The sequence below is a fragment of the Eschrichtius robustus genome, chromosome 1 (assembly GCF_028021215.1).
Source record: "Eschrichtius robustus isolate mEscRob2 chromosome 1, mEscRob2.pri, whole genome shotgun sequence".
In the NCBI taxonomy this organism is placed as follows: Eukaryota; Metazoa; Chordata; class Mammalia; order Artiodactyla; family Eschrichtiidae; genus Eschrichtius; species Eschrichtius robustus.
This window is the reverse complement of record NC_090824.1, coordinates 91381739-91393842: the sequence shown is the minus strand read 5'-3', so window position 1 is coordinate 91393842 and position 12104 is coordinate 91381739. Positions and strand designations below refer to the sequence as shown.

Below are 12104 nucleotides of genomic sequence, written 5' to 3'. Positions count from 1 at the left end.
CACAGTACTATGAATTTGTTCAACTTCTTTCACTTCTAACACCTAAATGAAGCAAATTGCAATTGGAGGGAATGGAAAAGGAAACAGCATTGAACTTTCTACCATGGCAGTCTTTATTTCTTCCAGAACTCATTTTTCAAAACTCTTTATCTTCCCTCCTTTCTAATCAAAGTTTTCATATGTTAGCCTAACAAAATATATCTTCTCTCACTTCTCAGAAAAATTTTACATTCATAAGAACTAATAGCATTTTTTAAAATCAACTCACCTGAAATTTATTTTTTAACACTGCAGAACAAGAGAAGTTTTTGAAAGTGTTCTTTAAAATATCTCTATCCATTTAAAACCTACTTTTCTTTTAAATTTTACAACTGTCATACTTTCTCTTTATATGTATATAACTTCACTATACATCCATTAGTTAGAGATTATAATAATGAAGACCTTAATTGAGACTTGTAAATAAATATATTTAAAGAAATCTTTTCAGCATAATATTCATCAACTGATTCTTACTTTGCTTCAATTTATGGAGATCACCGGCTCGATCCTTGGTAGCCTGCTTTAGAATATCTGCTTGAATTCTGGGTTCACTCTCCAAGTTAGGGCCTGGAATTAAATGTTGAAGAGGATTGGAAGGGTTCTGTTTTGAAGTTCTGGGGTTTCCATTGTGGTTTACATGAGAATCTATGGCATAAAAACATCAAATTAAGGTCATATTTTGCAGAAGAATTTCATAAGACCTACTTGAGAAAAGGTAAGACACACTGTTATCTGATACTGGGTAGTCAGGTAGCTTTTTTTTAAAGCTTTATTTTATTTCTTTAATCAAATCTCATAACCAATGTGATTTTAGTTGTGTGAAGTTTACTAATCATTCCCAGGTGGGTATCTTTAGTATTGATTATAAACCTATTCATCAATGGAATATATATCAATAGTAGAAACCCGAAGATTAAAATGGCAGTGATACCTGTAACTTTTCTTCCCTCCAAATTCTATATTGCTGTCTGAAATCTCCAAAATCCAATAAGGCTTTTAGAATTTCTAGTCTTGAAGTCATTTTCATCTACACAGCAACACAACTGTTAACTCTTGATTCTTTCTCATTAGTATCCCCTGGATATAACTTTTCTTTCCCCCACCTCCCTTTTTAACTCATCAAAGCCTCGATTTAGATTTTTATTACAATTAATTTTAATCACATCAATTCTCATTTTAGGGGAACATTTCTGTAAAATTGAGTAGGTATTCAGTAGAAAACACACAGATAAGTACAGAGTAGGGAGTTTAATACAGGCGGATCTCATTTTATAGAAGACCTCTGTGAGATAAACTTGAACACATTTTGGAGAAGGTAAATACATATATACTGGTAGTGATGAAAGGGAATGTAGTCCAGAGTGGCAGAACAAATAATTCTTCCACTCTTAACAGTCCATTAGACAAAGTTCATTTTGTAATGATTTCCCCCTGAGCTTTTATCAGTCATTTGATAATATACAAAGTTAACTAGAATAATGAATGATACTTCACTGTGCTGCTAAATGACATGTTTTATTCACTATGTAACAATACATGACCAGAAAATTGATTTTCAAATGGAATTTTAAGAATAAGACTTCATACCTGGAACCATATTTGGGGAGAGAGGTTGTCCAGTTGGAAGATGGGAGATTACCTGATGACTTTCATATTGAGAAAAGGAAACAGGGGGTTTCTTTAAAGCTAAAAGAAAAAACAGATCCATATTATTCCCTGTGATATTATGGTTTCTAAATACCAACCACCATGAATCTGTTTACATTGCACTAATCCTATGATGCTTACTCTAATTTTGTAATCCTTATAGTTGGTATGTTAACTAATTAATTTATGGTTACTAATTGATACATTGCACCATCCATCACAGATCTTGATGATCAATAAATTTGACCAGAATACAAGATAGGAATTCTGTCTTGTTCATCACTATATCCCCAATACCTAGAATAGTGCCTGGCATATAACAGGAGCTCAACTAAAATTTGATGAATGAATAAAGAAATGAATCTCTTCAGATACAGTGAGACCTTTTTATATGGATAGTATAAATAAAAATTAACATTTATAGATTAGGCAAAGCTATGAGAATATGCTACTCTAAGTTGCTCAGATTTTAAATAAAAACTAAATATGATTGATTCAACAAGTTCAGATTTTATTTTTGAAGAGGGAAGTTTAAAGTTTTGTACAAAAAGCTTTACTAGCAAGATGTACTTACTTACAGTTGGGACTTTCTTCTCCCTTAAGAAATAAAGGCAATAGGGAAAGAGATCATTTTTCACTCACTCCACTGCAACCTTGGGCAGCTTAATGTGACAGAAAGGCAGAGAGCAAGAAGGAAACTAGAGAGAAGGCAAACAGATAAAGAGAAAAAAAACAGAGAGCCCATCTATAAGATATGGTTAGTGGCACATTTTATTCTTCTAAAACTTTGGTGTGGCAGACACGATGCTTTGTGACCCCATTTCATATTTTTCCTAGGCACAGAGGAAGATCAGCCTTCCTTACTTTTATGTGCCACGAAACTGGTTTCTAACCATAAGAATGTAAGTGAAACTGAATGAGCCACTTCCAACTATGCCAATAAAATCTTCTGTGCAAATCACCTACAATCTCTCTTCCCTTCTGTCACAAATTAGGAGGCTACATATGAAGATGGTGGCATCAAATAATGGAAGAGGACACTGCTTAGAGAGAGCTGCAAAGAGAAACATGCAACCTGCATCAGTCTGTAATGTGAACAATAAATGAAACTTTATTGCTTTAAGCAATTGCAATTTGGGGATTATTTGTTAATACATAACAGCCTCGTCGGTCCTAACTAGTATACTTGGGTTATTTTTATAATCCTCAAAGTTTATTTCGGTGACTGTATTTCATTTATTATTATATAGATTTCTAAACTTAAGGACCCAAGAACTTTAAAATTCACTGTAAGAAAGCAACCCATTCAAATTTACAGAAAGTTGAGGTTTTCTATATCTTACTGTGTTCCCCCATTTCCTTGTTCATATTGCCAGCTGCAATGCCCAACACCCACCACTGCACATAATAGACAGCTAAATAACAACAATCAGCTAACATCTTTAAAGAGCAGTACTTTCCCAGGTTTAACACCATTTTGATTTGCTAACAGACTCTGAGGACAACTAAGCATCTGGTAGATACACTGGAAAGAGAAGTCAGTCACAATGTACAAATTTGTGGATCACTGTTGGACCCTAGCTAGCTCCAGCACTATATAAACCAAAAGACAAGAGAGGGTACTTTCAATACTAAACAAGAAGTGATCAGGGTTTCCCTGGTGGCACAGTGGTTGAGAATCTGCCTGCCAATGCAGGGGACACGGGTTCGAGCCCTGGTCTGGGAAGATCCCACATGCCGCGGAGCGACTAGGCCCGTGAGCCACAATTGCTGAGCCTGCGCGTCTGGAGCCTGTGTTCCGCAACAAGAGAGGCCGCGATGGTGAGAGGCCCGCCCACCGCGATGAAGAGTGGTCCCCACTTGCCGCAACTAGAGAAAGCCCTCGCACAGAAACGAAGACCCAACACAGCCATAAAATAAAAATTAAAAAATAAATAAAAAATAAATTAAAAAAAAGATGGAAAGCTGTCTTTATAATTAAAAAAAAAAAAAAAAGAAGTGATCGTACATGTTCTTAGCTTTATTTAATAATGCCTCCTGCCCAAGAACAAGGTGACTATTCAGAGGCAAAACTATGAAGATTTAGATAGGTAGAAAAAGCTGGATTAAAAAGAGCCTTTATATACGGGTTCGATCCCTGGTTGGGCAACTAAGATCCCACATGCCATGTGGTGCAGCCAAAAAGAAAAAAAGAAAGAGCCTTTATAAAACATCCAGAGGAGTTTAGAACTGATATACAGGCATACCTTTGATATTGCAGGTTCAGTTCTAGACCACTGCAATAAAGTGAATATCACGATAAAGCGAGTTGCATGCATTTTTTTGGTTTCCCAGTGCATATAAAAATTATGTTTACACTATACAGTAGTCTATTAAGTGTACAGTAGCATTACATCTAAAAAACCAATGTATACACCTTAATTTAAAAATACTTCACTGTTAAAAAATACTAAACATTACCTGAGCCTTTAGCAAGTCGTAATCTTTTTGCTGGTGGAAGGTTTGAAATATTGCCAGAATTACCGAAATGTGACACAGAGACAATGAAAAGAGCAAATGTTGTTGGGAAAACGGCACTGATAGATTTGCTTGACACAGGATTGCCACAAACCTTCAATTTGTAAAAAACACGATCTGTGAAGTACTGTAAAGCTAAGCACAATAAAACACGGCGTGTCTGTAGTAGAAACTATACAGTCAAGCCTTGACATGCATGGGGGACTGGTTCCAGGACACCCCACCCTACCCGCATGCTCAAGTCCCTTAGTCAGTCCTCCTTATCCATGGTTCTGCATCTGAGGATTCAAACAACCACGGAGTGCAAATATAGTATACAATCTGAGGCTGGTTGAATCCACCAAGGAGGAACCTGAGGACGTGACTGTGGTAATATGAAGCCTTATAAGTTTGACGTGAATTACTACATTTCTGTAAAAATTTAGAAAAATAGAGAAGCAGAAAGAAATTTAAAATGAGCTGTAATTCCACCACTTAAAGATAACCACTGCTACCATTTCAAGATTATCTGTTTTGTTTGTTTTTTTCTGTACATTACACCATATACCTTACACAAAATTAGGATACCATCATATATACTATTTTATAATCTGATTTTTTATTTAATATTTTATAAACATTTTTCTATGCCATCCCATTTTCTTCTACAACATTCCTAAATGGTAGTACTGAATCAAAACTTCCAACTTACTAGGTTTGGCTAGAAAGATCTGGGTAAAGAATTGCCACAAGGACTTTAGAGTGCCATAAACTGCATCAGCTAAGCTAGCTGGTGGATAGACTTTTACTACTTAGGAAAAAGTAATGTGTGTTCTGTAAACACTTTGGTTTCTATGCTTTCATTGTGACTTTTTGTTTATTTTCCTAGAAAAGATCCTTTAAAAAAAACTCCAGCCTTTTTTTTCTGTTGAACTAAGGTGAGAGGTGATTTATTTATATCCAGGACAAGACAGAGGCTTTCCCAGGGGCCAGAATTAATAGTTACAGTTAGTGGTACCAAAACAAATGAAGATCCGGAAAATTACTACTGGACTTGGACACAAACTAAGACTGCTAATCTTGCTCTCCAATTTTGGATAGGATTCTTCAGACTTTTTTTCTATACATATACAAGTATCTAACTTTTCCTCCACAAAAATGAGATTATATTGTATGTGCTTCCTTGTAACCTGCTTTTCTCATTAAAAAAATCATAGGTATATTGGGAATTCCCTGGCAGCCCAGTGGTTAGGACTCTGCACTTTCATTGCTGAGGGCCCAGGTTCAATCCCTGGTTGGGGAACTAAGATCCCACAAGCCACATGGCGCGGCCAAAAAAAAAAAAAAAATCATAGATATATGTATATGTTAATAAAAACAGCTCAACACTATCTTTTTTAATGACTACATATCACATTTATGGATAGAACACATTTAATGAACTAATAAGCTTACCTATAACATTTATATGGTTTTCAATTTATCATTATAAATAATTTTATGGTGAGCATTTTTGTAACTACATGATAGAGTGAATTCTCAGGGAAGTACTAAACACTAGGTCAATGACTATGTGTACTTCTTAAACAAATTAAGAGAAACTAAATAAATGTGAGCTCAAAGACAACTGAAGTCTGGGAAAGAATTAGACACTGAAAAGAATGCAAACAATTATGTATGATATTAAAGTTATGATTTGTGATATATTTTACTCAGGTCCTCTCCATTGACGACCACTGAGAGCCAGGGGAAAACCTACAAGTCAACAGAGAATAGCATGCTGCTGTCAGATAATATCATTAATAACTAGGCTGTTAAAATATATATCATTGATAAAGCCATTATTAAGGAAAATTACCAAACATAAAATGGTAAAACCTATTTAACATAAAGACAAAATACCGGATACACTAGAGCACATAGCTTTTATCCTACCACTATGATACTGGGTTTTGTCTTTTTTATAAAGGAGAGCTATCAAATTTGGAAATTCAATCTTTCAGCAATACTTATTAAGCACGTACTATATGCTAAGCACTGTTCTAAAAAGCTGGAGATTCAGCGGTGGACAGAACAGACCAAGTTATATAACAACAAGTAAATTAAAAAGCAGACGCATAGCACAGGGAGATCAGCTCGGTGCTTTGTGACCACCTAGAGGGGTGGGATGAGGAGGGTGGGAGGGAGGGAGATGCAAGAGGGAAGAGATATGGGAACATATGTATATGTATAACTGATTCACTTTGTTATAAAGCAGAAACTAACACACCATTGTAAAGCAATTATACTTCAATAAAGATGTTTAAAAAAAAAAAAAAGTATGTATATGGGGTGACCCAACACTGGAGCCTGCCTGGGCTCTTTGGTGGGGCTGGTTGCGGACTCTGGGAGGGCTCACGCTGGGGGGTGCTTCCCGGAACTTCTACTGCCGGTTTCCTTGTCCTCACGGTGAGCCACGGCAGCCCCCCACCTCTGCAGGAGACCCTCCAACACTAGCAGATTCCACATATAAGCGATATATGATATTTGTCTCTCCATGCCTGAGTTGCTTCACTTAGTATGATAGTCTCTGGGTCCATCCATGTTACTGCAAATGGTATTATTTCTTTCTTTTTAATGGCTGAATAATATTCCATTGGTATGTACTGCATCTTCTTTGTCCATTCGTCTGTCAGTGGACATTTGGGTTGCTTCCATGTCTTGGCTGTTGTGAATGGTGCTGCAGTGAACACTGGGGTGCATGTATCCTTTTGAACCATGTTTTTCTCTGGGTGTGTGCCCAGGAGTGGGATTGCTGGATTGTATGGTAGCTCTAGTTTTGGTTTTTGGGGGAACCTCCATACTGTTCTCCAAAGTGGCTGTACCAATTTACATTCCCACCAACAGCATAGGAGGGTCCCCTTTTCTCCACACCTTCTTCAGCGTTTGTTGTTTGTAGACTTTTTGATGATGGCCGTTCTGACCGGTGTGGGGTGATACCTCATTGTGGTTTTGATTTGCATTTCTCTAATGACTGGTGATGTTGAGCATCTTTTCATGTTAAAGGCAATACATTTTTAACTATATTCACCAGATCCAATCAGCCCTTTATTTATTTCTATTGTATTAAAATGCTACTTTACACTTGAAACTAATATAATATTGTAAATCAACCACACTTCAATAAATAAATAAATTAATTAAATGCTACTTAAAAAAAAGTATGTACAGAATATAATATAAATGTCAGAGTGAAAATGTTATGCATAAAGTAAAATAGGGACGTGTGATAGAGAGTAGTGGGACATTCTATTTTAGTTGGTTGGTCAGGGGAGGCATTTCTGAAGAAGACATATTTGAGCAGAGGTATGAATGAAATGTGGAGGAAGACTATTCAGGCAGAGACCAGTAAGTACAAAGGCCTTGAGACAGGAACATGCACAGCATATCTGAGGAAATGCAAAGAAAGCAGTGAGGGGAAAGCATAGAAATGATGTCAGAGAGGAGAGAAGGGGCCATATTAGAGACAATGAACAATAAAAAATGTTAGGATAGGTAGTTAGGGGGCTGAGGGCTGGTACTAAACTGGTAATTCCAAAGGAAGCAGTAATAGTACTAATTATAATAATAGTAGCTCCCACTTTCTGAATACTTAGTATGAACCAGGCCATAATCTCATGTCACTCTCAAATCTATTTGAGATAGATATCCCCTTTCACAGATGAGGAACTGAAACTCATGACAGTAGAGATGAGACATACCTCTCACTTGACTTAAAAATTCAAAGTAGTCATTTCTGAAGAACCTGGCTGATATGCTTACAAAAGGTAACAGGAAGTTTAGGGTTAATCCTCCTCAACTTCTCTATTAGCCCTCAGCTGCAGCCCTTACCCTGAGAACCAAAAAAGAAGTATCCTTGCCTTTCACTCTCATTTTCTTATTTCAGTGACAGCTACAATCTTTAAAATGTTCACATTCCTAGTTTTCTGCCTTACAGGGCTTCACAATCCAGTGCCTGTGACGATGGAGAAGGAATATGGCACTAGTAAACAGTGGTGCTCAAATCTGGCAACACTTCAGTTTTACAGATACCACCCCGGACATACTGAATATCGGGATGGTACCTAGGTATCTGTATTTATTAAAAGCTCCAAAGGTGGTTCTGTTGCACAGCTAAGAGAATAAAAGACAGAATAAAAACCATGGGCTTTAGAGTCAGACCAGGGCTCAAATCATGGCTCTGTAATTTATTAACTGTAAGACTTTAGTGCCTAATTTCTTGAAGCCTCAGTCTTCATCTGAAAAACAGGGATAATGCCATCTGCCCTGCATGATCAATGTGGGGAATAAGTGAGAACATTTGCTAATAGATTATGATAGATGCGTAGAAAATAGTAGGTGTTCAACATATACTAAGTATTTAGAGTTGTCAAAGTTAAGCATTTATCACTAAAATGAAAAAAGAATCCAAGATTCAGGTTGAGGAAACAAAAACATTTAAATGTAAAACTACCAGCCCTAACCAATTTATTGAGCCTCCTGATTACACAGTTTGCTCACACTTAGGAATCCTGATGAATGTTTACTTATAGTAATGTTTTTGGAAGTTCACGAAACTCTGATCAGTAATTACCCATTAAAATAGTAATCATTCAGAAGCATGAACACTCAATACAAAACAATGATGTAACATTCTTATGTTATTTTGTTCTGCATACATAAACAGATGTAACATGCTTGTAGCTGCTCAAATATTGACCAGTGGAGCCATCTCAGCCCTCTAAGAAATATAGGTACATGTCTATAGAGACTATTAAAATGATGTTCTCATATGGCTCCTAAGACCTGGTCTGTGAACTGAAATTCCTTCATACTTAAAAATCCATTTATATAATTTAAAAAGAATAACATGGACTTCCAGTGCTAGCCATGACATAATAACCAGTACTGGACTTACCCTCTCTCACATCCTAAACAATTTTTAATATGGACAAAATAGATAAAGCATTGGACAACCAGAGTACAAGACCAATTCTTGAAAGAAGCGATATACATGAGATGAACAGTCTCAGTGAGCAGAGGAAGCAGATTGGGCTGCTGAGGTGGCTGGAATTTGTAGGACAGAATACTATAGAAAAAGGAGCTGTGTGAAATGGGGGACAGAAATCTGCATGGATATTCCCCTTGGGTCTCTGGCCAAGACCTGGGCTGTGTATACATAGGATGAAACTCTGTGGGGCCTAACACACAGCACCTACTGCAGGGCTGAGAGCTGAACAAAAAAAAACAGAGGTCATGTAGCACTTGGAGACAACTGGATCTCTGGCCCACAGTACAGAATCTTCACTGAGCATCTTGGGCATTCAAATGAAATGCTAAAACTCTACTTTAAAAGTAGGGATCACACCTTAGAGTTAAGGGCCATGTCCTCAGACTAAGAACAAAATCAACATTGACCTGCCCAAAAAAAGCATAAAACCAAGCCTAACAGAATCAAGAAGATCCACCAGTAATTTAACTGTCTGCAAGAACAAAACTCAGCACCCTTTAAAAGAAGACAACAAAATCCATTCATACAGTCACGATAAAGTTACTAAGCATATAAAGAAAGTATGTATGTGGTAAATATAAGAGACCATAATATTTTCTTCTCCCATTTTCTTAAAAGGTTTTTTTTTTTTAAACTTACTTATTTATAATTTTGGCTGCCTTAGGTCTTTGTTGCTGCGCGCGGGCTTTTCTCTAGTTGCAGCGAGTGGGGGCTACTCTTTGTTGCAGTGCGCGGGTTTCTCATTGCGGTGGCTTCTCTTGTTGCAGAGCAAGGGCTCTAGGCATGCGGGTTTCAGTAGTTGTGGCTCGCGGGCTCTAGAGCACAGGCTCAGTAGTTGTTGTGCACGGGCTTAGTTGCTCCGCGGCGTGTGGGATCTTCCCGGACCAGGGCTCGAACCCATGTCCCCTGCATTGGCAGGCAGATTCTTAACCACTGCACCACCAGGGAAGCCCTTACAGGTTTTTTAAACCAAAGTAATAATGAAAACACTGGGATTTTTAACATATAGAAATATCATATATGATAACAACCGCACAAAGAATGAGGCAAAGTAAATGGAATTATATCTCTGTAAGGTTCTAACATTTTACATGAAGTAGTACAATACTATTTCTAAGTATACCATGATACATATAGGATTCATATAGTAATCCCTAGAATAACCACTAAAACACAATATTTTAGAAGTATAGTTTTTAGAAAGTGAGAGAAACAGGCACCAATTAAACCCTCAAACTCACTGAGTCCTATTCTATCCTATTCTCCCTGGATGATACTTGCTGGTTCAAGACTATTTTGATTCCTTTTTTCTTAATTGTGGCCAATATAAATTGTGGCCCCATAAAATATGACAGTGAAAGAAATGTCTTTCAATTATAAACCAAATGTATCATTAGAAGTTTATGTAATTATGTACCTTTAGTAGCAGTTTCCAGGAATATGTACAATTTGATATTGTGCTAGTATTTCTCCCCTACAACAATAAAAAATGCCCAATTTTACCTGATTTGTTTCTCCTATAACAGGGATCTTTGAAAACTTTTTCTTAAAGGGCTAGATAGTGAATATTTTAAGCTTGTAGTCCATACTCAACTCTGCTGTTCTGGCACAAAAGCAGTCATTGACAATACACAACAAATGAGCATGGTAATGTTTCAGTAAAACTATTTATTAAAACAGGCAACCAAGCTGTAGTTTGCCAATTTCTGTTTTACAAGATGCCTAAAAGTCTATTTACAATGATTTAATTTGTTAAAATATTTTAATGTTTATTTTTATAAATTTAGATAATTTTTCCTCTAAAAGCTCTAAACTTTAAAGAATCTTTGCCCCCCCAAAAAAGATTAACTACACTGCTTCTTTAAAACATAATCTTCTTTTTTCTCCTCTCAAATATCACTGTAATGATCTCTCTTTAATTTTTTAAAAAATATTTATTTTTGAATAGGTATTTAATAAAATTACCTTATAAAATTTTGAAACCAACATTCAAAAGGTTATATAATGAAAAGTCCCCTTTTCATCTCTATCCTCAGTCTTCTTCCCCAGAAACAAACCCTATTACCAGTTTCAATTAAAGCAGCACTATCCAATAGGACTTTCTGCAATGATGGAAACATTCTATATCTGTGCTGTCCAATACAACAGCCAGTAGCCACGGTGACTATTAAGCCCTTGAAGTGTGGCTAGTTTGACCAAGGAACTGAAATTTTAGTTTTATTTAAGTTTAATGAATTTAAATAGCTACATGTGACCAGCGGCTAATGTATTGATATTAGGCAGTGCAGATCTAGAGAATCCTCTGAGAGCAGTGGTTTTCTAGGTTGGCTACATAATACAATCACTTAAGAAGCATTTAAACATTCAGAGCCCTAGCCGCAACTCAGATCAAATATATAAAAATCTCTGGAGTGGGACTCAGGCATCGGGTTTTTTTTTTTTTTTAACTTCCCAGTGATTCCAATATATGGCCAAGGTAGAAATCTTCTGTTCTAGAAAATTAAGTATCTTATAAATAGAGTAGCTCTACCTAGAAAGAAAACCAAACTTTTAGAAAACCAAAAAGTTTTTCTTTATAAATTATTAATTATAAAAGAACTTCTGACTGCTTAGGTACATAAAAATCTTTATGAAGTTTTCCCCAAAGTAAATCATTAGAGGCAATTTTTACTGAGATTGACTAGATCTTAAAACTAGAAAGAAGTTTCCAAGTAAGAAATAAAATTTTCCTCTCTGTTGATATGCATGATATGGAAAAGGTATTTGCATTACATACTATTAAGGAACTCTTAAAAATCAATAAGGAAAATACCAGCAATCCAATAGAAAAATGGGCAAAAATGATTACCAGGCAAATCACAGAAGAAGGCAACAAAAATGGCCAATAAAC

At 36.2% G+C, this 12104-nt stretch overlaps 1 protein-coding gene across 4 annotated transcripts in view; it reads right to left on the bottom strand.

Annotated features, from left to right (window-relative positions):
* GOLM2 (golgi membrane protein 2) overlaps nucleotides 1-12104 on the bottom strand; it is a 101798-nt gene that overhangs the window by 32837 nt on the left and 56857 nt on the right. For 2 of the 4 annotated variants that reach the window (XM_068550697.1, XM_068550700.1), the window contains exons 7-8: nucleotides 1630-1728; nucleotides 517-687 (exon numbers count right to left, since the gene is read on the bottom strand). In XM_068550697.1, coding sequence (XP_068406798.1) covers nucleotides 517-687; nucleotides 1630-1728 — 270 coding nt within the window. The remainder of the gene's footprint in view (nucleotides 1-516; nucleotides 688-1629; nucleotides 1729-12104) is intronic. The other 2 variants (XM_068550699.1, XM_068550701.1) reach the window with 1 other exon arrangement.